Here is a 22,830-nt window from a genome sequence, read left to right as displayed (position 1 = left end):
CTGAGACCTCTGGACTCGCCGAGTGCCCGACGATGAGGGCCTTCTTCCTCCTGCTCCTCCTCCTCCTCCTGCTGCTGCTGCTGCTCCTGGCGGGGCTGCTCGCCTCCCTCGTGGGCTGTTTCCCCGGCCGTGCCGAAAGCAGGCCACGAGGTCTGCAATTAGGAACGAGCCCCCGTTGGGCAGCGCGCCGCTGTGGGAAGCGGCGAGGCCTCCATTTTCGCTTTCACCTGCCTGCCCCCGGCCTCGGGGGGCTGCGAAGAGGAGGCGAGCCCGGAGGCGTTGGGGACAGGAGCCGAGAGCCGTCGGGATGGCTGCGGGACAAGAGCCACATGTGCCACCGCTGCCGTCTGAGCCCTGGCTGTCGAGACGCTCGACCCTGCGCCCCAGCCCGGTGCTGCCGTGCTCCAGCGGCGAGTTAATTTACCTTGGGCTTTGCTCGCTGCTGCGTGCTCGGCGCCTCTTGCCCTCTCCTTCCGTGTACACACTGGCGCAGAGCTGCCTTCCCCGCGCAGTCACTTCCGAGGCGTGATGGATGCCGCCGCTGTCCAATGGCGCCGCGCAGGGCCGGGCGGCAGGAGAGTTAACTCTGCTGGTACCTGATAGAGGTGCTGCACGCCGTTAATTAATCGTAATTAACTCTGGCCGTGAGGTTGGGGCACGGTGGCTCTCCTTAGCAGGACACGCTGCCGGCCTCTCGGCTCACCGGGGCTCTGTGCCGGAGCCGCGGTGCGCTGCGTGTCCCTGGCTATATTAGGGCACGCTCGTGCCCTGCTTCAAAAGCGTTCCTAAACCAGCCAGCGGCTTGCTGCCTTTTTTTTTATTGCTTTTCCCTCGAGGACAGCGTGCTTTGTCACGTTTTATCTCATTCCCGCACCCGCCTGGGCAATCTGTTGCAGTGCCATGCACCCAGCCGGCGCGTATCGGCGTGACGCGCTCCTGATCCCGTCGGCCTCGAGCGGTGACGGATCGCCGGAGTGCGCCGTGGGGCTGGGCGCTGAAAACCTTGAGCTGGGGAGCCAGGAGAGGACAGCTGGGAGTGCTGGCCCCGCGGCACTTGGGGTTTGTGGGATAAGCTCGCTCGCTGACGGTTTCTGTAAACATCCAGCTGTGAAACACTTGAGCAGCGCTAGCACTTTCAATTATCAGGAAGTTTCAGGCTCAGCACCCTGTCGAGATGAGCAGGCAGTTTCCACTTCTGTCTGGGCTATTGTTTCAGGCTATCTGCAAACTCGGGCAGAGCCTTCCAAGCATGAAGCAAGCGCAAAGCCACGCGGCGCCACGACCATAAACACAAGGACCAGGGGGAGAGAGGCAGCACCGCGAAGCTCCCAAATCCCCCTGCTTTGCAGGGTGGCAGGACCCCAAATAGCCACACCATCACATTCCTGTATCACAGCTGGTGAAGATCTCCAAATTGATGTCTGGCCACATGCATAGGATCTGATCGGATCCTGTGTGAGCGAGCCGAGCCGTTTGCTGCTCGATGGTTTGGTTCCTCTGCTTGGGAGAGAGGTGTCCTTGGGCTCATGATGCTGGGATGTGATTCGGGTGCAGCTCTGTCACCACTTTTGTGAGCGCATGGTGGGAAGAGCGCCCTGCGCTGTGGCTCGTGAGCACCGGCAGTGTCTTCTGCGTACCTGTCCCCCGAGGTCCTGGGTTCTGGCTGTGACAGTGGTACCCCCCTGGTACCCTCCTGGTACCCTCGTGGTGCTCTGCTCCATCACCACAGGCTCTCTGACGGGGTTGTTTACCAAAGCAGCACAGCCCATCTGATCTCTGTCCAGCCTTCCCCAGAGAGCGCCCCAGAGAGCCGTGTCCTGGCAGCTCTGGCGTTTGCTCCAAAGGTTCCCGAATCTCCCTTTTGCTGCTGGATGCTGGTTCCGATCCATAAGGGAAATGGAAAGCTGGCCAGCTGGGCGAGGGCTGTGCAGAGAACAGTAAACAGTGACTCACCCCTCCTGGTGTCTTCTCCCTGCTCGTGTCAAATATATTGCCTCGCATGCGCTCCCAGATTCACGCCGGCAGCCCGGCCCTCCCCTCTCCTGTACCGAATGAATGACAGGCGTCAGTCTGCCTCGTGGGCTGTGTGAAGGTTGGCAGAGCAGGGGAAGGGCTTTCTGGATGATGGGTGAGGGATGGTGCTCGGCGTGCCGTGCTGCAGCCTCTTGGAGACCCGTGTCGTGTCTGCGAGTGGTGGGGGCGCAGAGATGAAGATCGAAGCATCTGTGGTTCCCTTCGCCTGTCAGATCCAGAGGGGTCCTTGGGAAGCGCATCCCTCCAGCTAGCCCCCCGGAGCTGGGAGTGATTTGGGGATAAACAGGAGATTTGGGTAACTTGCTACAGCAGCTGCCCGCAGTTAAAGCCCTGTGTTTGGGAACGAGCAGAGAATTCCCCTCGGTGCTCAACTGAGGCTCGCCGGCGGAGATCCCCGCCGCTGCTTGAACGTTTCGCTGTTTTTCTGCCCTCTGGAAGTTGGTGCTGGCCTGGCTGGAGGTGAGGGTTGCGTGTTTTCAGTTTGCTGGACTTGTGTTAGGATGGAAGCCGAGCACCAGCGGGGCTGTCTGCCAGGCGCTCGTGTTCTGGCCGGGGCTGTCTTTCGGCGCAGAAAGAGTTTGAAAACTCGAGTTCATCCGCAGTCGTCGGGTGTCGGCGGAGCCTTTGTAGTAATTCCTTAACGCGGAACGCGCTCTGAAAGCCCCGTAGCGTGGAAAGTCTGAAATCGCGTTCTGGCGTCTCTTCTTTCTCTTAATTACCAACCTCTCGTGGAAGGCTCTGCCTCACCTCGGCGCAGCCGGGCTGCCTCCGTCACCCAGAGCCGGGGGTCACCGGGAGCTCCAGGCTGCGACCCTCAGCCTCGAGGTGCCAGGGGTGGGTTTTGGGGAGGGTTTTGGGGAGGCTGCTGCAAGCGGCACGGGAGCCCTCCGCGAGGGAGAGAGAGGGCGTTGGCGAGGCTGCCGGTGGGTAACTTCATTGCGGAATTACCAGGGCTCTTTATGCAACCCACAGTCAAAACACTCGCTTTGGATACGAGCGTGGAGCCGAGCTGTAAAAGCCTGTGCCCGTACGGCGGGTGTCTTACTACTCGCTGTTTTATTTATGTAGCGTCCTAAGTGTGTCACGCTGCTTACAGAATAGAGATGTAATGCGCTCCTCGTTCCAAAAAGCCGAGCTCCTAATTTTAGACGTGATGCAGCAAATGCAATTAAGGAAAGAAGGGCAGCAGTAGGGTGCAGACTGGAAGGGCTGGGGTAATCAGATCGCGGGTGGGGTCCCTGCAGACCCCAGAGCAGTGCATTTGGGGGATGCCATGGGTTCAGCATGTTTGCGGGACAATTTACTGCTCCGTCCTGGGGTTTTCGCCTCCTTACTGTGGGAATGCCCTGATGCTGGGAGACAGGTAGCCCAAAGTGGTGCTGAGGGGCAGGATTTGGCCGGTGGGGGTCTGTGGTTCAGGTGACGTGCCCGTGCCGCTGGTGGGTATCGTGAGCGGTGCTGTCTGGGCACTGAGAGCGTGAATGGGGCAATGGGGAGCCCGTGTGCTCCTCCTGGAGCTGTTTGGGCACATCCCCATCCTTGTCCCCATCTCTTGTGCCACCAGCAGCCGTGGCACAGCCCCACCACGTAACAGAACCGACCGCAGCCCGACCGGAGCGCTTGGGTGTGCGGCACAGCCGGAGGAAGGCGTGGGGTTGGGAGATGCAGCGCAGGGTGACAGGTGACTGGGGGGGGCCGTCACCACGCCGAGCCACCTCGCACCCTTGCGCTGACCCCCGGCGGAGGCGATCTCAACCCTCGCCGCCTGTTTTCCACGCTCCTTTACGTTTCTTTCCGTCCCCGCGCGGCCAAGCGGCCTGTTCAGTTTTTCCATCGGCTGGCGCAGAAGGCGCTTTGAAGACACGTTGGGTGAGGATCAAAAGGCTTTTTGTGCAACCGGTGGGTGTCACCGCCCTGCCGTGTCGCGCTCCCCCCCCCCCTTCTCCTTCTCGCCTTTCCTTTTCCGGCCGCCCCGCGCCGTGCGTGGCGTCGCGTTGGGTGCCGCCAACGGGGCCGGCATCGCGCCCCTTTCCTTGTAGGGCCGGGGGGGTGGCGAGGGAAGAAGTGAGGGGGGGGGGGGGATGCCGAGGGGAGGAAGAGTTTCTGATGCTGTGGGAATGCGAGCTCTCCAAGTCTGTAAACAGCTGGTGACTCACTGCATAGCTATGGCACCAACTGCCTGCGCGGCCGCGGCTCCCTGCGTGCGCAGGGAGGGGGCTGCCGGCCGCTTCCTTTACGCACTGGCAGTGCTCCGCTCCCCTCAGCTCGCCGGGACCGTTGGGCCGAGGCGAGGAGCTTTTCCTTCCTCCTTCGTGCTAGCGCGCGCGCCTCCGGCCTGGAGGTAGGGGTGGGCGGCCGAGGGGAAGCGATGAGGAGGAGGAGGAGGACGGCGAAGGCAAGAGCCGGCCCTCGCGCCCAACGCAGCTCGGGGAAGTTGGCTTGGGGGGGACCCCGGGCTCGCGGCGAGTAAGGGGGGCAGCGGGAGCCGTGCTCGGGGTGGGGTGGGCGCTGGGGGAGAGCAGGGCAGGGCCGTGCGATGCTGTGGCAGAAGCAGCACACCAGTTGCTCGCAGCGCTCCATTCATCACCCAGCAGCTCGGCCTCGTCCCTCCTCCGGCGGGCGTGCGGAGCCGCGCTGCCTCGGGCTGGAAAATAGAGGAGGTGCCTGAACGCGCGCACCCTGATGTCTGGGATAGTATCTCGGCGCTTACGGGAGTATTATTATTATTATTTTATTTTTTTATTATTTTTTTTCAACCCTCCTCCCCCAGCTCTTCGGCTCGCTTTGTACGTCAGCCGTGTGACAGTGAGGTGTCTGCCTGACAAAGCGCAGGTGACAGCAGCACCCACGCGGCTCCCTCGTGTCCCCGCAGCCCACCTTTGCACCCCCGGGTCCCTTCACCCGCTGTTTGCAGATATGAATGAGTTTGTTTACTCGCCGACGACCTCGTGATGTCTTTGCACAGACATGACCTGAAGTCATTATCGCTTTTGGGCTTCTCGGTTTCCATGGCGACTGTCTCGGGGTTGGCTACTTTCCCAAGGTCACCATGGCAACTATCGGAAGGGAATCATGCTTGGGATGCTTCGGCTGGATTTTTCATGAATGATTAGGATGTGTGACACGACGCAGACGTGGAAACGGGGAGGGTTTGGGCTGGGCCGGGTCTGGGGAGGGGGGGAGAAGGGGAGCGGGCTGCCGCCAGACGGGCGCGGTGCCGCTGGCTGCGCAGCCCCTTGGAGCCGGGTGGCGTGGCGGGGGGGACCGGCGCGCCGCGGGAGCCCTCCCCGCCGGGGGAGCGACAGGCAGAGGCTGTGATGGTGGCACGGCTGCGCTCGCCTCGCCAAGGGTAAGGTCCCCGAGGCTGCTGCCGAAACCCGAGGATTCGGGTGGCTCGTCGCCGAAAGGCTGGGGGGTGTATTTAAGCCCCCCCGGGGAGGTGGGAGCGAAGGGTGCTGCCGGGGGAGCTGCCTGCACCTCGCCAGACATCGCCGGGGGGTCAGCGTGCAGCGAGCATCGAGCATCATCAGGTCTCGGTGTGCTGGGAGAGGCAAAGTCTAATGCCTTGCTTTGTCATTATTGGGGGGGGGGGGGGGGAGGTGGGCTTTTGTTCCTGGCGTTTGGGTTTTCCAGTAGCGTCGCCTTTGGGTGGGGACGGCGCTGGAAGCAGGTGACGAACCAGGCAGCCTATTTCTGGGCTGCTGATTCAATGTCAAGCCGTGTTAATAATCGTCAAAAGGAGGGTGAAGGGAGTTGTTGTCTTGTGGCTTTGCAGAGCCTTTTATGAGCGGAGGTGACTCTCTGGTCGGTCCCTCAGAGGGTGTCCGAAGCATTTAGGTTTCCTCCAGAGGGAGGTGAGCGAGGGATGGGGCCCGGGTGGTCGCGCTCCCCCAGCAAAGAGGTGGCGGTGCACGGCCGTTCGCATCGCATTGCTGTTGTTTACAGGCGGGTGGGTGTCCTTCCCTCGCTCCCTGCCTCGTCACGGTGTGCTTAAAAGCAAAAGATGAGGTCTTCAGCATCAGGCAGCAATGAGCTTGTCCATACAAATGTCTCTTCCTCACGTCTGTACAGGGCAGGCGATCTCTGAACCCTTCCCAGGGTTTTTAGCCATGGTGCGGTGTTTTTCGGGGGTGGTTTGGATTGGGGTTTCGGGCTGTGTATTGGGTGTCTTTTCTCTTTACCTGGCCTTCATGTCGGAGATTGACGTAACCTGAAAACCTTGTTTTGTGTTTTTTTTTTTTTTTTTTTTTTTCCAGTTGCAATTTCTGAGCAGTTTTGTCCAGAAGACTGTGCTCAGGTTATGACGACTAATCCCAAACCGAACAAGGCGTTAAAGGTAGGGGAGGCCGAGCGGGTGCCGCAGGGTGGCGGGGGGGCCGTGGCAGAGCCGTGCTCCGTGCAGCACCCATCACATGTGGCTCATCTTTTCTTCTGACAGACTCTTACAGATGGGTGCTGATATAATTTCCCATTACCTATGGGAAAGATCTCTAAGAGAGACAGTAGAAGAATGCTGGTCATACCTAGAAATATGGCTGAAATCTATGGGATTGTGGGCTTGAGCATCCCAGTTGCCATCCAGGAAACCTTGGGGTAGGGCAGGTGCTGGCAGCACCCTGAAAGCAGCGCTCCCAGGCCTGGCAATGCAGCACTTCTGCTCTCAGGGCTGAGGTGCAGCAGGGAAAGGCAGCTTCCACCTGTTCTCCTGCAGATCCACGAGGCAGTAAATGCCTTGGGTTTAACTGCTGTGCAGTGGACCAGGTTCATGCTCTGGTGCAGCTTTTCTGGTGTCCTGACGCTTTGTTGCAGGCGTCTGTAGTGTCAGAAGGGACAAAAGAATGATGTTCTGGAGGTTCTGGGAGTAGCTGTGGCAGCAAACCTGCTCGAGAGAGAGAGGCACACGCCCTCGGTGTCTCCTGGTGCAGGAAAACCCAATCAGGCCATGCTCCTTGCAGCCACGCAGGGCTGGTTTCGGCCAGTGCTCCGACGAGCAGCCTTTGATGAAAAGCCACAGCGTGCCGAATTAAACCCTGTGCACAAGTGGCTGTTCTGCTTGGAGCCTGCTGCACGGGTGTCCCAGCGTGCTGTGGTGAAGGGTGTCATCGGCAGGGGACGAATTCAGCCTCCTTTTATTTCCTTGAGCTCCCCGCGGTGCCTCGGGGCACGCTGCTGGCAGGGGGCAGCCCCTCCGCCGCCTGGCGGGGCCGCTGCTACCCCTGTGCTGTTGGTGTTTGCAGGTAAAGGAGGAGTCGGGAGAGAATGCCCCGGTGCTGAGCGACGATGAGCTCGTGTCAATGTCCGTACGGGAGCTGAACCAGCACCTGAGGGGTCTCACCAAGGAGGAGGTCATCCGGCTGAAGCAGCGGAGGCGCACGCTGAAGAACCGGGGCTACGCTGCCAGCTGCCGCATCAAGCGCGTGACTCAGAAAGAGGAGCTCGAGAGGCAGCGGGTTGAGTTGCAGCAAGAGGTGGAGAAGCTGGCCAGAGAAAACAGCAGCATGAAGCTCGAGCTGGACGCCTTGCGCTCCAAGTACGAAGCACTCCAGACCTTTGCTCGTACTGTGGCGCGAGGGCCTATTACCCCGGCCAAAGTTGCCACCACCAGTGTCATCACCATTGTGAAATCCGCCGAAATCTCATCCAGTTCTGTGCCGTTCTCAGCAGCGTCCTAGTGCCCTCGGGGGGGAGGGAACGAGCAGCCTTTCGGAGGGAGGGGAGAAGGCTCTTATGCATTGTTCCGGAGTCCTTGGTCACGTCAAGAATTGGCATCTTAACGATTCTCTTCCAAAAGCGCCAAAAAAAAAAAAACAAAAAAAGAAAAGAGAAGAAAAAAGGAAAACAAAACAAAACAAAAAACAAACCCCAAACCTACAAAGGGAACTTAACTGGCTGCTTCTCTCTGGACTCGGTGGCTCCACCAACCCCTCGTGTCCAGGATTTGAGCTCTGTATGCAGTACAAGTTGCTTCCTCCTTCCCCCTGCCTCCCCCGGCCCCCTCCCCGCCGTGGGCAGCTTTCCAGCTGGGAGAAGATACCCGAGGAGCCTCCGGAGTCTTCATGAACGATGCTCAAGAGCCAGGAAACAGATGGACCGTAGAAATCGTCACGTGAGATGAATGTATGGAAAAGAGTTTCCTTTAGTGGCATCCTGCTCCCTGGCAGAAGGGTCTCCCCTACCCTCCCCGCTTCCATCTGCTGTCGCGAGGGCAGGGAAATAGGCATTTGGTTTGGGCTTCATCCTGCCAAGAGTGGATGGGAGTGGGAGGATGATGGAGACTAATGCTTGGGTGTGACCTCACACATTAGGAACAACCTTTTGTTTTCAATCCATGCTGTTAAAATATGGAAAAATATATATTTTACATATTTTAATACGCCCCACTACCTGTGTGGCCTATAAAAAAAAAAAATTACATTGCAGCCTCCTTTTATTCCAAGCCCAAGTTTCCTAATAGCTCCTTCCCTAAGGTGTGCCTGTGAATTGGGTATATTTATGCAGTGTATTTCTTCCAAATGATCCGCGGTTTTGAAATAGCGGCTTTTTTTTATTTTATTTTCGTGGATTCCCTGAAGCTTAGGGGAAGGAGGCACAGTAAATGCTGTGAAGAGCTGTGTGATGGGGAGGAGAGGGGGAGACGAGGAGGAACGATGCTGGAAGTATTATCAGGCGGAGGCGGCGGGGCGGTTCGGCTGGGCTCAGCGCTCTGAGAAGGGGTTTGCGTGGAGTATTTGGGATGTTTTTAAAGCACTGAAGTGTAACCAGAGGGACACGGGCAGAAGGAGAGACTTTAGAGCCTCCTCTTTGGTGGAAGTTTGGTATTGGTGATGGTCCCGGCTACAGAGCTGGGCTCTTTGATGGCCAGAGAAGGGCTGTGGGGAGGTTGGATGGGAGCTGTGTGAGGTTTTTCCTCTCTGTCTCGTGTCAGTCAGGATCCAAAGAGTACAGCCTACAACCCTCAGTGTTCAGACAACCTGTGTGAATGTGACCCTGAAACTTGACGCTTCCTCTCGGGAATCTGTGAATTGCCCCGGGAGGCGCACGGAGGGCAGGACGAAGATGGTCGTGTGTAGGGGAAGGAAGAGTTGGGACCGAGAAGTCGTGCGAGTGGCTCTGAGCAGTGGTTGGGGAGAGGGATTTCTGGCTCGGCGGTGGGCAGGAAGCCGAGAGGAGGGATTCTGCTGTCGCGCAGCAGCGCTGAAAGGACGAGTGTTTCCAGGTCACTGTAAAAAAAAAAAAAAAAATAGCTATGTTGGTGTTTGTGCGTTTCGTTGTATTTTTTATTTTCTTTTTGAAGTAGGAAAGAAAAGGGACTGTGAGTTTGGCAGGGCAGAGACTTGTGGAACGGACGATGCCTGTTGTCACGCAGGTGAGAAGTGAGGTTTCCGAAGGTGAAGCTGAGGGGAAGAGCTATGGGGATTTGGGCTCCGGAGTAGAAGCCAGAGATCACGGAGAGCTGACCGGTGTTTTGGACTGAAGGAGAATCATTGGAGTGCCATATAAAAGAGGCCAGGAGGCTGGCATCCACCACCCAGTACGACTTGTTTGGGGCTCTGTCTTGTCTTGAGTGGCAGTAAGTTTGCAGAGTTTCAGCCCTCTTTGTCTTTGGAAGAAGTCGTTAGCTTGCTTTTCCTCTTTTTTTTTTTTCTTTTCACCTTGTCATTGGAGTCTCTGCATTTCCCAAGAGGGTCCTCTGTGAAATAGGTTAATGAAAAGAGAAGCCTCAGCCTCGGTTCTCGTTCAGTCCTCAACACCTACCTTTGTGACCTTACTGAGCCAGGAAGGGTGCGAGCGAAACGCTTCCTGCAGGCTTGTCGCCCCCGCCGGATCCACGTGTCGCGGAGGGGAGCAGGGAGTTTCCTACAAGTGGTTTTCCAACCCGTGGAGTTTGGATGACACTTGGCGTTACCTCATTTCTCCTCCACTCCCTCCCTATCTCCTAACAGGCAGATCGATGTCCTGTGTATCAGTACCAGTTATTGACTCCCACAGCAGAAGCTGAGGAAGAGAAAGATGTTACTGTCATTTCCTGGTCCTCTCATGTTCTCCAGCTCGCAAATGTTGGAAACTTTCCCAGACCTTTACAGGTGCCTCCGAAAACAGGCAAAATGGAGACTCCTGGCACTGTTGGGGCTTTAAATGAAAACTTTAACGAAAAAGGCCAGTTGACTTGAAAATGCCCAAATGCTTCCAGTCTTTAAAACAGCTCCAGAGCTCCATAACATTCCTGGCTAGATAGGAACACCCTCTGGCTGCCCTTGACCCCCTGTCGGTGAAAGCAGACCAGTCTCACGGAGGGGGACGGAGGTTGAACTTTGCTCCTTGGGGAGGGTCTTCTTGCTGTTGGAATGAGTTGAGAAACATATCTTTTATGTGGCACTTCCCTTGCGGCCAAGTATTTCTTTTTTTCCAGTTCTTGGAAGGGTGCCAAAGGCTTGTCCAAGCGATTGCTAGTTTAGTGCTGGTAGGCACTTAAATCTCTGGTCACTCGATTAAAGAACAAGAGGCCTGGGTGTTGTTAAAGCTGTTGATACCATAGCCATGGTAGGTAATCCATATTGGATATCCATAAGGACCACGTGGAAATATTTAAAGAGAGAGAAATATATATATAAATATATAATTATATACATTTTATCGTACAGATTTTTCGTAAAAAAAAAAAATAATTTTTTTTCCAAGTTTGATACTGTAAATCTTTATTAAAAGAAATTGCCAGTCCAGGGCTCCCTGGGTGGTGACCTGGAGGGGAATGAAATGTCCTGGCTAAACTTCCACAGAGGGATCAGAATTGCAAGGTAACGTGGAGGGAGGAATGACCCGAAAGCTGTTGACCACGTTGGAGACCCAACTCCTCTACCCTCCGTCCCGGAGGGCCCTCCAGCTTGGGGTTGTCACATTGCATTCCTCTGGGGTTTGGTTTGTTTCTGTTTAGTTATTTTTTTTTCGTTTTTTGTTTTTTTTCCTCTCCGTCCTGCACTTGCAAGCCTGACACCCAGGGCAAGCGTGGCGTGGGGACATAGCTGCAGAGCCCCCAAGGCGCTCCCCCGCCGCAGTACCTCTCGCTCGTCTCTTGCTGCAGTAGTTGGGGGTGCCGGGGCTCCCTTCTCTGCCCCTCTTCGCTTGCCAAGGAGCGGTGGGCTCTGAGTTTGAGTGCTGGGATCCTCTCCCCTGGGCCTGGCCTTTCTAGCCTCTCCAAAACATGGGCACCGTGGGATGCTGGAACAGCCTGCAGCATCCGCACGGGTACTGGGAGGGAGTCCCTGGTCTCGTAGGCGCCTTTGCTGGTCTCTCCATTGGCAGTGGGGAAATCTTTTCCCTCCAGGGCACCTCCAGACCCTCAAAGCAAGTCAGCATCTCAGCTCTTGCCCACCCCTACCACCTGCTGGAGCCCTGGGTGCCACCACAGCTGTGGGGAGGGATGGGTGCTGGTGGGCGAGGGCATGATGCCATGGGCATGTGGCGCGGTCGGGCTTCTGCATGGCTCAGACCCCGGGGAGGAGGAGAAGGTGGCATTTTGGTTTTTCTTTTTTTTTTTTTTTTTTCTCTCTCTAATCATTTAAACTTCATTGTCATGATTGTTTTTATTTAAAAAAGAAAAAAAAAGAAAAAAAGAAAATGAAAAACAAAACGAAAAAGAAAAACTTTTGTAACGTGGATTTGTTTTCCTTCGTCTGTATTTCAGTCTGCTGGGGTGTTTCCGTAGATGGTGGATACTTGCTTTCATTTTTTTAATGATAGAAGTCTTCTGTTTTAAGTTGTTTTTTATCACCAGCTCATTCTATCCTCTGTGGTTACTCAGTAATTTCATTTCAATATTTATTTTTGTGCTGCTTTTTTATTATAAAATAAATTATTGATATACCAAGCAATGTGGATTCCTGTTTGTAAGGCGAGTAGCCCTGTGTATGTGTCCATTACTTTCTCTTGACAGCCACAACGTAATTTATTGCTGTAAATTTAGCTGCAGTGACTGGTTTTTTTGTACCTTTCCAATAAAGCATTTTCTGGTTTCAGACTTGCCCTGGTGTATGGTCAGCGTTTTGGAGCTTGCATTGATTTTTTTTCAGGGGCATGTTTCCCTCACCTGTCACCTGAGCGGCGTGCAGCTGGATGCAGTGCTGCGGGTGAGCGCTGTATTTTTGGGAGGAAGCCTTTTTGTGAGTGTCTGAGCCAGCTGGGTGCTTGCAGAGCCACCAGCTTGCCCAGGTCCCAGCCGTGACATGTGAGACGTTCCTGTTCCTTGAGCATCAGGGGATATTTTGTGGTGGTGGCTCGCAGAGCATATGGGGACTGGCGGCCTGGTCATGGTGCTGGGGGCACCCTGCAGGGCTTGGCGTGGGGAGCTCAGGAGGTGAGACAGGTCCTGAGCTGCTCCCCTCCCTTCAGGGTTGTGAAAGAGCCCTGCGGTGCTTCCTATGCAACTGCTTGTGGAGAAACAGCTTTAACCCCTTAAATCAATACTTTGTTTTTCCCTGTTTGTTCCTCTGGGATTTAAAGCAGTGGTGCCTCTGACAGAGAGCTCCTGGGAGCCGCGTTAGCTTTGGTGGTCGCGGTCACTGGTGAGGGGTTGGAGTAGGCCTCCATCGTCTGCTTCAGCTCCTGTTGGCAGGGATGGCAGCGAGGGAGGTGGGACGTTGTGTCTGCCAGGGATGGAGGAGCAGGAGCTGAGGTGGAAAAGAGTGTTGGGACTCAGCCAGGTGGAAGTTTGGGGTGAAAGGAGACTCAGCCCTCACTGTGCTTGGGGTAGGGGGAAGGAAGGCCTAGAGCCGGGGGAAGTCTCGGTACGCGGGGCTGGCACCACACGAGTCCCGCTGGCAGTTCTGGCAACCTGCTGCCTGTGGAGGGCTGGGGCCTCACGGGTGGGTGCCACCACCCCAAAAAAGAAATGCTTCTGCCTTGCAGTGTATGTTCTGAGGCCAGCACGGTCAGCCCCTGCTCTTGTGGGTGCTCCTGTTGTAGAGGAAGAGGAGACGAGGAGGCATCCTGCCTTAGGAACACAGCACCACAGCTGCTAGACGACTCATGCCACCTAAGGCACCTCGAGTATATCAGCTCTCCGTGGATGTGTTCTGACGTTGCAGGGGTTTGAGGGCAGGGGCAGAGCCCAGGAGGAGCCGTGAGCCTCTCTCCCCTCTCAGAGGCTCAGGAGGAGCAGGAGGCTGAGCCTGCTGGAGGAGGCCGTGTTGCCTGCTGCTGCACAGCGCGGCCGCCAGCTGGGGTCCAGCCCAGCACGGCTCCTTCGGGCTGGCATCGCGCTGCTGACTCGGATGAGTCACAGCTGGTTTTTTATTATTATTTTTTTTCTCTCTCTCCGTGTTTTGCTTGCAAGAAAGACCTGTTTTACATATAATACAGTAATCAGGGCTTGACATAAATAGGCGATTGTTACCGTCTGCAGTGGGAATTGCACCTGCTGGCAAAAGCAATGAATGCAGCCCATTATGCGCTGGAGTCGATCATTTGTGCAATGAAGTACAACTACGCTCCTCGCTGTGTTCTTGTGCGAGTCTGTATCTCAGCGGCTGTGAGCCCGCTGGCAGATGCCCCATCGTCACCTCTGCAGTCTGTCCTCGCCCCGGGAGGCGAAGCAGCCTCTGTTCCTGCAGCTGCGGCAGGCTCCATCCCAGAGGGGCAGCGTGGACCAAGATGTTCGCTGAGAGACGGTCCTGCTTCGGTGACAGCTACGCGACAAAGCCAGGCAGCCTTGTCGATGCTGCTCTTTGTGGGCAGCGGGGTCGTGCCCCTGTGCCTGGACGTGCCAAGCACATGGCCCTTGTTTACAGACCTGGTGACACCAAACGCGGCAGCGGTCTCACCGGCTGGGCAGGTACAAGCAGCGGAGCTCTGGAGCAGAGGACTTGCAAGACTGGCTCAGCCATAGCCTGCTCGTGTTGACTCCAGGCTTCCAGCGCGATAAGATATTCTCTGATAATAAGAAATAGATTTTGTGCTGTTGCTGCCGAAGTCTGGGCTTGGCTCAGTGGATGAGGACCCAGCGGCTCTGAACTGCTGCATCTGCAGCTTAGGAGAGGCTTGGAAGAGGTGCAGCACAAGCAGGGGGGCACGCACCGCTTGTGGAGTGAAAAAGATGAGCACAAACCCTGCGGGAATGCCAGAGTGTGGAGGATGCTGCGTGTGCAGGTATTTCTGCTGGGCCAGCACTGAGGGGCAGGGAGGACGCGGAGCTGGAGAGCATCAGCATTAGAGCAGGAACGGGCAGAGTGTGGGCTCTGCTCGCTGACCTAAGTGAAAAACACTTGTTCAATCCATGGTAGAAATTGCTGTTTATTAGAAAAAAAAAAATCATAAATAAAATAATTTCATCTCGCAATTTACATTTTGCAGCTCAGGAGCAGGTGGAAAAAAAAAAAAAAACAAACAAAAAAAAACACAACAAAACACTAGGAGCTCTAAAATGGCTATAAGCCTTACCCAGAGGTTGGTTTGCCATGCAAATCGAAGGCTCCGGACTTGCCTCTGTCCTTCCACTACCCAGCTCCCACCCCAACCAACAGCCCAAATAAGTTCCCAGGGACCATCTGATGAACAGCAAGGGAATAGAAATTGGAAAAAATAAAATCAGAGAGGCAGTTTAACAGAAGGAGGCACGCTCTCCATCATGGATACAGAGAAAATCCTCCCTGGGAGCACTCCTGCCCTGAGTGCATCTCTGCCAATACCACCCTGGCTGGGCTCAGCCCCACATGCCTTTCTGCAGCTTGGCAGGGGTGAAATGAGTTTGTCAGATCTGGGAAATGGCTCACGCAGCCCTTGCACCGCTGAGCTCCCCGGGTCCCCCAGCATCCCATATCTGGCCCAGCCTGGCCGCAGCACTTGTTTCCTGCAAGCAGGGGTAGGGATGTGGAATAGAGGGGTTAGGAGGAACAGACAGTTCCCGGTCAGTGCATTCCTACCACCACCAGTCACAGTCTGGTTCCCTAATAATGCCTCTGATAAGGAAGCTGGAATCCCTTTTAACTTCTGATCCGCTCAGAGATAAGTCGGTTTAGACATAAACAAGTGCCTCTGTCACCAGCAGCTCTCAGAAATGCAGCTGTGAGACCTCGTGGTGAAGTCCGAGTGAGGTCCCGCTGCTGCTCCCGGGGGACTTGCTCAAGCAGCTGCATCCCCATCTGGAGGGAGAGGAGGATGAGTTACTTTTCCTCCTCTGTAAAGGTCTCCTGCATGACTCCATAGGCTTTTTGGGGGGAAGAGAGGAAAATGTGTAAAAATAAGGCATGATGTCTTTCAAACATTACCGGGTTTTGAGGTGAAGTGAAGTCACCTTCCTGCTCTGCTTTTCTCCACAGGGCCCTTGAGATCATTTTTTACCCAAATCAGGCAAAACTAGAGCAGAACTGTGCTGAGAAAAGCATTTCTCTCAGGCCTGGGCGCTGCTTGCAGGCAGGAGGAGGGTGAGGGCAGCCAGTCCATCCGATGGCACAGGTGGGTGGCCTGGCTTGCTGGGGACCCCAGCCAGGGTACGGGCATGGGGCTGGCACCCAAACCCTGGCAGCAAAGAGCTGAGCTCAGCATGTGACTGCTTGGCCACAGAGCAAAGAGCCCGGTCCCTAACACCAGCAGAGACAGGACAGCAGGAGCTGGCACTGTTTGATTTAACCTTTCCCTGGGTTATTGCATCTTCCCTTCAAGGGACTGCCCTTTGAGTAGAGTTCTCGGCTTCCCTCTCCTCCTCTCAGCACTCTGATTAGACCAGGTTGTCTCAGCCTCCAGACAGTCCCCCCTTCCATGGGTTTAAGCCTCTCCAGTGTCACTGTCTTCTGACTTCTCCTACAGCTCCTCGTCCGACAGGATCAGCACTCTCTTCTCGATGTTTTTGCTCTTTCTGCCGCTCACTCCCTCTGCCTTGGAGGCCACGTGCCCGTTCTCGCCCGGTGCTTTGTGCTCTGCCTCCTGCATGGACTGCTGGGTGTACTGCTGGTATGTGGGCGAGAAGTTGTGGATGGCGTCCTGCACGATGTCCTGGGGGCTCATGGTCTCCTTCAGCCCACTCGAGATGCTCTGCATCGGGGCGAGGTTTGCTGAAAAAAAGGAGAGCAGGAGGGTGATGGGACATCAGATGAGCAACAGCCCGAGTGCTCCGAGGTTGCAGTGACACTTTTCCTTAGATGAAAGGAGGAAGAGGAGAGGAAGAGCTACCTGTTGTGTTTTCTTTCTTCTCCCTGTACACCTGGCAGGTAAACGCGTAGCGCAGGGCAATGGAAGCAAAGAGCATCTCGATGCAGATGATGAAGTTCTGGTAGCCAGCAGCCACCGTCCCAGCTCCCACCTCCTTCCCGTCTATGATCTGAACTTCAGGGATCACCCCGCACTTCTCCAGGATTGCCAGCAGCGTCCCTGTGCAGGGGAAGGGAGAGGGGTCAGCTCTGGTCCCGCATCCCTGGGCTGCGTGGTGCTGCGAGAGGAGGAGGACGGGGGACCCACCTTGCCAGAAGGAGAGGAAGATGACGGCCTTGATGGTGATGAACTTGAGGACCGGCTCAAACGGGCGCAGCAGGTCCATGGTGGCGAAGTAGAAGAGGAAGAGGGCGTAAAGCGCCAGGCTGACGGAGAAGTTGTAGATGATGGTGATGTAGAGGTAGCCGCTTCGGACACTGCGGGGAGAGAGCAGGCTGCTGGAGCGAGCACAACCAGAGGCACAGGGGGAAGAAGGGGAGCAGGGGGTGGGAGGCGTGCGTGGCTTTGTCTTGGGGGGCAGCCCAGCTGGGGAAGGAGAATGGGAAGTGGGGGAGCAGGGGCTGCTGTCACTTTTCCTCTCTTGTGTGACCGTTTGTACGATGGCCCCTGAGCGTTTCATCCCCATCTCATCAGGGGACAGTGAGTCTCCGTTCCTGGGCGCTTTGGGCTCCTCGTGGCCTTGCTGCCTGGGGAGGCTGGCAGGTCACCCCATCCCCTGCGATGGAGCAGGGACCCAACCTGTCCCTTCCCCCCAGGAGGCTGGTGCCTCCTCCCCAGCCCCACACAGCATCCTCACTTGAAGTCCCCGTCGTGGTACTTCCCGAACGCCTGCAGGATGATGGTGACAATGGCCATGAGGGGTTTCACGATGCAGAACTGCAGTGTGGCCTACACAGAGGAGAGACACCGTGCACTCAGGGCCATCCTGTCCCCCCAGCCCCACCACAGCCAAGCTCCCTGCTCCCGGGACACAGGGGTGATCGATTCTCCATCTCTGGAGTGACCAGCACTGCGGGCTGAGATCTGGACCAGCAGACAGGAGGGAGCAGGGCTGTGCCCCCGAGTGCTCACAAAAAGCAGCAGAGCCACGCTGAGGCAGAGGACTGGCTGGCTCACAGACAGACCAGTGCCAGGATTTGTCCCTGCAGCGCAGCCCTGGGTGGTGAGGGAGCCGTCCAGCTAACCTGGGACTGGACAGAGATAAAAATCTCAGCTCTGCAGTGGGAGGAGACCCTGACTCAGCAGTGAGTCAGAGGCAAGGACAGCGAGCGCTGCGCTCTGCTGCTGGCCAGGTGCCGGCAGAGCTGCTCCCTCAGAGGAAAAAAAAAAAGAGCATCTCGGGTAAGATTTCTCCTTGGGTAAGGAACCCACTGAGACGCAGCCTGGAGAGCCCTCATCCCTCAGTGCAGAGGGGAGCAGAGGCTCCCCGCCGGGTACCCACCTGCTTGCAGAAGCGCAGGAACCCGATGGAGTAGGACATGCCCTGAAGGCAGCAGGTCCCGTAGAAGCAGCTGGACCTGGAAGTAGAAGCCAAGGAGATGCCATTGGGGCAGCCGGATGGGGAAGGTGGGTGAGGAAAGGCTGAGGAGCTGGTGGCGTGCCACCACTTACGCAATGGGCTTCCCTCGGATCTCCGTCATGATGGTGCTCTCCCCACCGAGGTACTCAAAGCACAGGCTCAGGAAGCTGTAAATCACGAAAGCTGGCAAGGCAAGGGCAGGCACGATCAGCAGGGCTGGTGGAGGTGCGGGGGGGGTCTTACATTTCCCATCCCTTCCTGCTCAGATGTCTTCTCACCCGCCCTGGCACAGCACCAGGGTTTGGGACTCGGGTCCAGGTGGGTGGGAGGCCACCAGCAGGTCAGATCCAGCTGAGCCAGACGCGCCGTGCCACGTGTACAAGGCAAGTGTGTTCTGCTGCAGACACAGCAGCTCTGCTGTGTACACACAGCCCCTGCACTCAGGGCACGTGGTGGCACTTGTGTGTCCCAGCAGTGCCCAAGGAGCCAGCCCTCGTGCACACCCAGATAAGCCCAGCAGCCTTGCAGTTTTCTTGGCCAGCCCCACCAATTTTTGTTTTGTGCTGTATTGCTCCAGACCTGAAGTATTACACATGCCCTGGGGGGAAGGAACCCAGTGCAAGAGCAACCTCAGCTCTCAACAGTTCCCCCCTGTACCTCAAACATCCCAACTCCCCAGTTTCTTAGGTAAGTGTACCTGCTTTAGAAAAACTGCATTGCTACCTCAATGGCAGCCAGAAAACCCTTCCTGGGAACATGACCAGACGCTGGGCTCCCTCTGAGCCAGCAGGTATCTGCCCGTGGGCCACCTCTCTCACCTGCTGGGGAAGGGAGGGGAAACCTCCACGTGGAAGAAGGGAGAGTTGGAAGTGAAAACGGTGGAGATCTGGCACTGTGTGCAATCCAGGCTGCTCCAGAGACATGTCGGGGGAGGAGAGTCCTGCTTTGCTTTCAGCACCCCTGCCAAGGTGGCCACCCCGCGCTCACCTTCGTAGCAGTCGCGCACCGAGTCGAAGTAGACGTAGTACTGGTGGCTGCCGAGGAGGAGGAGGCTGAGCCAGGAGTCGAAGGCATAGATGGGCACGATGAAGAGGATGCGGATGATGTAGCGCTGCTCCTTGGGGACGGTGTAGTTCCTCAGGTGCGTGTAGATCTGCAGAGGAGAGCGTGCCCGTTGCACACAGCTCCGGCTAGGACCGATGACTGAGCTGGGGCTGGCTCCTGGAGGCAGTGGCTCACCCCAGGGCAGCCCCAGCAGCACGGATCTAAAATCACCAGCAGCATCCCAAAACGTGCCTACTGGCAGGGTGCTGCAAGGCCGCGTGCCCCAAAGGCACAGTTCTGGGGTGCTGGAGGAGACACGTGCTGGAGCTCCTGGCTGGGAGCTGCCTGCAGGCACTGCTGATGCCCTGCACCTCTCCCAGCTCTGGCAGCACGTGGGCAAAGTCCACGCTCGCAAGGCAGAGATATCCCCTGCAGCCCCAGGAGGAAATACCCACCCGGGGCGATGGTTTGCAGCGAGCTTGGTGCTGATCGATAGCTTTGCCCCAGAGCTGCAGCTCCATCCCGCCCGTACCTGGTGGAAGGTGATGATGAGCGCCGACCAGACGAAGATGCCGGAGATGGCCTGTGCCGCCGTGGTGGTGAGGAAGAGCTGCTGGCCGTCCTGGGAGTCGTTGTGGGCCGTCATCGGCATGGCAAAGGCTGGGGAAGGGGTGGCTGAGGGCAGCCTGGTCACCGTGCTGGGCCCCGGGGAGCCGGGTGGCGTGGGAGAGGGCACGGCCCGGGTGGCATTACTCATCTGCAGGAGGGAGAGGCACGGGGAGTGGCGCAGGATGGAGGTAAGCTGGGGAGGGGGAAGGTCCCTGCAGGTTTCCCGGCCCACGCAACGTGGACAAACCACCTGTGAGTTTTTCTCCTCCCCAGGCCTTTTCCAGCAGGTCCCTCACCCAAGCCAGCCGATTCACTGTGGCCAGGGCTGCTGCAGGACAATGCAAATGTCCTCCAAGAGCAGACCCTCGTGTCTCCAAGGGGGTGTCTGTGCTCCCTGTGTCCCCTGAAATGCCTGCTTTTCCCCGCCTGCCTTGCTCCTTCTGGTTTTCCCAGGGAAAGACCTGTCCATGTTTGTGCCCCTGGGAGCACACTTGTGGCTCAGGACCCTTTTTCACCAGGCACCAGAGACTTAAGGCTTAAAATTACCCCCATCCAGCCCCTTACCAACAAGCCATCAGGCCCCTGACATCCCTGCAGACAGTGCGTGCACATCTTCATCTGCCTGGGAGTCCAGAGAACACCAAGACCCTTGCAGTGTCATCTCCCCCCCCCAAAAAAAATGTGGCTCCTTTTCCCATGGGTGACACGCTTGGGGCAAACCCTGGGGTTTACCGAGGAGCTGGGCATTTGGCATCGCCATCACTTGAAGTTCAGCCAGGGAGCAAGCAGCCCTTTTGGGATTTAGGGAGTCCTGCTGGGATTTGGGGATGCTGGAGCACTCCTGCACCTCCACAGCGTCCTCATGGGCAGTTCTGCCCTCCCCAAAGCCGCTCACCCCAAGCACTCCCAGCACAGAGAGTGGCCGGGACACACAGGGCACTGTGCACCCTGCAGCTCCAAACAGCAAGGACCAGCCTAATAATACACTTTTATTTATAGGGCAGCTTCATATCTCAAGGCCAACAGATGCACAAACTGCCGTGTTTGGCCTCTCTTTGTGCTAATCTATGGAAAGCTGCTTTTTCCCCAAGTACAACAATAGCGGTTTGAAAACCAGCAGCGAGAGGAGCTCTACCAATGCAGACGCTCCTCGGCACGCTGGTCATAAACAAAGATTTCAGCTGCTCGGTAACTATCACCCGGAGGAAAACCTGTAAGCACGGACTGGTGAGCGGCAGGAAAATATCTGCCAGTGATAAGCCTGCTAGGGAACGACCTCGATCCACTTAAAACACAGGAACCAACCCAAAGCTGGAGCTCGCCTGGCTCGCCCTCTCTCCGAACCCCAAGCTGGTAGGAGAGGAAACCCAGCTGGTGTCAGATCAACGGCCCTAAAAATACCTCCCACCGCCTGTAAGAGGAGATGCCCGGGGCGGGCTGGGTGGCCGCGGGCTGGCGAGGTCCCAAGGGCTCGTCCCAGCGTACCTGCGGCTGGCCGAGGGCTCACGGAGGTGGCAGGAGCTGGGTTTTTTTGCCCCGTGCAGCCGTCATGACCCTGCCCTGGCCAGCAGGAAGCAGGATCCCGGGGAGGGATCTGTTCTTTGGACAGAGCGGACCTGCCTTGTAAACATTAACTGGAGGCCAGGGAGAGCTGGAGGCGTGGGGAGGAGGGAGAGAGATGAGCTGGGCCCCCTTCCCCGCAGCCCCCCGTGCTTTTTGGGGATGCCCTGTGTCAGGTGCTGTCCCTCTGCCCAAGCTTTGTGCTGGGGGAGGGCACGATCTGGCTCAATTCCTAATTGCTAGACCCATTTATTCTGTTCTCAGCCCAGCGCCGTGCCGTGGATGCTCAGCCCAAGCCGTGCTGCCTCCTATTAGCTTTCACAGCCCGGCTGCGCAGCGAGCACCACGGCACCAGCAGCCGGCCCTGGCAGGCTCTCCCGCATTGTAAAACTCTTAACACGTCGCAGCAAGTCATTAAAAACAACAGCCTCCGTGCCACTCGGAGCCAGGGCTCCCAGCTCCAGAGGTAATCAGATCCCAGCCGTGCAAGGTAGCCGGGCAATTCAATGCAGCCAAGGGCCCGTTTGCTTCCAAAACAAAGGCAGCCAGGAGGTGCGAGGGTAATTCTAGCTCCAAAACTCAGCTCAACGGGACGGTGCTAGTGCCACATCCAGCCGGGCTGTGCTCAGACACCTGCCCTGTGCCCCTCTGCGACTTGGGGATGTTAAGGGAGCGCTGAGCCAAAAAAAAAAACAGGCACTGGCACCTTTCTTGGGGCAGACCACCTGTAGGATTGTGTTGTCTGGGATTTTCCTTGCATGACAGGCTGCTGGATCCCTCCCCAGCTGCCTGCTGCCAGGACGCCTTGAGGAGCACAAACCCCACCCTGGCGGCTGCCCCGTGGGGCAGGGACAGCCAGGAAGGGAGCAGAAGCCCCCACAACCCCCTGCCAGGAGGAATACCTCCAGCATGTGCCCAAAATAAGGCAGAACAGCACCCAAAATAAGGCGGAGCAGTGGGTGATGCACGCACAGGGCTCCTGCTGCAGGCTCTGCCCTGCCACATGCACCCACAGGTGCTGGGAGCCGATGGCTGGGGCAGCCTCTGCTCTGTTTGAGGAGCACCAGGACCCCCCAGCAGCCCACCGGGATCCCCTTCCCCATCCCAGGGCCCCACTCACCCTGCGGGGCTCCTCCGGGAGCCGGCCTCGGCTGCCTCCTGCCGTGCACCTGCCTCCGCATCCCCTGCGCCCTCCTCCACCACCAGACTCCTCCTCTGGGCACCTTCCCAGCCGGGCACCCTCACCTCGCCAGCCCCGGGGGGCTCAGTCCCAGCCCCTCTGCCCCTTCCCTGGGCCCCAGGGTGGCTGGAGCAGCAGGTAGAGCTTTGCCTCCTGAGGAAAAGCTGCCAAACGTACCTTTCCAGTCCGCCCCACTTGGCACCCACGCCCGGAAAGCAAACACGGAAGGCTCCGGCGCTGCTGCCCCGTGAGCACCCCGTGGCTGTGGGTGAGCGCTGTGCCGCCTGCACGGGCAGTGAAGATGGTTCTCCTTGCAGTTGGGAGTTAAATCTTTCCCGGAGGATAACGATGACTAAAAGGCAGACATCTGGTTGTACAAGCAGCCAGGCTCGCGTGGCTGTTTTTTGGGGCAGGCCTTCCCCCAGCTTTACTGCAGAGCAGAGAGCAAAGTCGAAGGACCAAGTGCTCACGGTCAGATTTATCACCCGCAGGAAGGCAGCCAGATAAGTCTGTTGCGGCTCCGAGCATCAAATGGCAGAGATTGCCACGTCCTTTCTTTGCCTGCCACTGTGTGCAGACCTGGTGGCAAAGAGAACCAGGAAATTCTGGTGGTTAATCTGTGGTTGGCATTCAGGTAGCAACACTCAAAGTCTTCAGGGCACAGCAGCGGTGTGCTGACGTTACC

General features: G+C 57.1%; 3 protein-coding genes across 10 annotated transcripts in view; 1 reads left to right on the top strand and 2 right to left on the bottom strand.

Moving 5' to 3' along the window:
• Positions 1 to 2,717, bottom strand: part of LOC311444890 (lysosomal alpha-glucosidase-like) — a 15,647-nt gene extending 12,930 nt beyond the window's left edge. Inside the window, exons 1-2 of one of the 3 annotated variants that reach the window (XM_084536320.1) lie at positions 425 to 493; positions 8 to 152 (exon numbers count right to left, since the gene is read on the bottom strand). The gene's annotated coding sequence lies outside the window, so the exon portion shown is untranslated. The other 2 variants (XM_084536317.1, XM_084536318.1) reach the window with 2 other exon arrangements.
• The window catches only part of MAFK (MAF bZIP transcription factor K), a 13,199-nt gene extending 1,147 nt beyond the window's left edge, over positions 1 to 12,052 (top strand). Inside the window, exons 1-3 of one of the 4 annotated variants that reach the window (XM_084536331.1) lie at positions 4,189 to 4,321; positions 6,291 to 6,370; positions 7,272 to 12,052. In XM_084536331.1, coding sequence (XP_084392457.1) covers positions 6,335 to 6,370; positions 7,272 to 7,706 — 471 coding nt within the window. In that variant the 5' untranslated portion in view covers positions 4,189 to 4,321; positions 6,291 to 6,334 and the 3' untranslated portion in view covers positions 7,707 to 12,052. Of the gene's footprint in view, positions 1 to 4,188; positions 4,322 to 4,478; positions 4,501 to 5,362; positions 5,384 to 6,290; positions 6,371 to 7,271 lie in introns of those variants that run through there. The other 3 variants (XM_084536330.1, XM_084536329.1, XM_084536332.1) reach the window with 3 other exon arrangements.
• Positions 11,553 to 22,830, bottom strand: TMEM184A (transmembrane protein 184A). Of its 3 annotated transcripts, none has more exons than XM_084536323.1 (9): positions 22,323 to 22,830; positions 19,329 to 19,553; positions 18,740 to 18,905; positions 17,845 to 17,935; positions 17,675 to 17,750; positions 17,030 to 17,121; positions 16,480 to 16,649; positions 16,195 to 16,392; positions 11,553 to 16,076 (listed from the first exon to the last, which is right to left on the bottom strand). In XM_084536323.1, exons 2-9 carry the CDS (start codon positions 19,551 to 19,553, stop codon positions 15,826 to 15,828), a joined length of 1,269 nt encoding a protein of 422 aa, XP_084392449.1. In that variant the 5' UTR covers positions 22,323 to 22,830; the 3' UTR covers positions 11,553 to 15,825. The 3 variants fall into 3 exon arrangements, with proteins under 3 accessions (XP_084392449.1, XP_084392448.1, XP_084392450.1); XM_084536322.1 differs by lacking the exon at positions 22,323 to 22,830 and adding an exon at positions 22,086 to 22,305; XM_084536324.1 differs by lacking the exon at positions 22,323 to 22,830 and adding an exon at positions 20,891 to 22,036.

Source organism: Aythya ferina (genome assembly GCF_964211825.1).
Source record: "Aythya ferina genome assembly, chromosome: 15".
Classification (NCBI taxonomy): Eukaryota; Metazoa; Chordata; class Aves; order Anseriformes; family Anatidae; genus Aythya; species Aythya ferina.
This window is presented reverse-complemented; position numbering and strand designations above follow the sequence as displayed.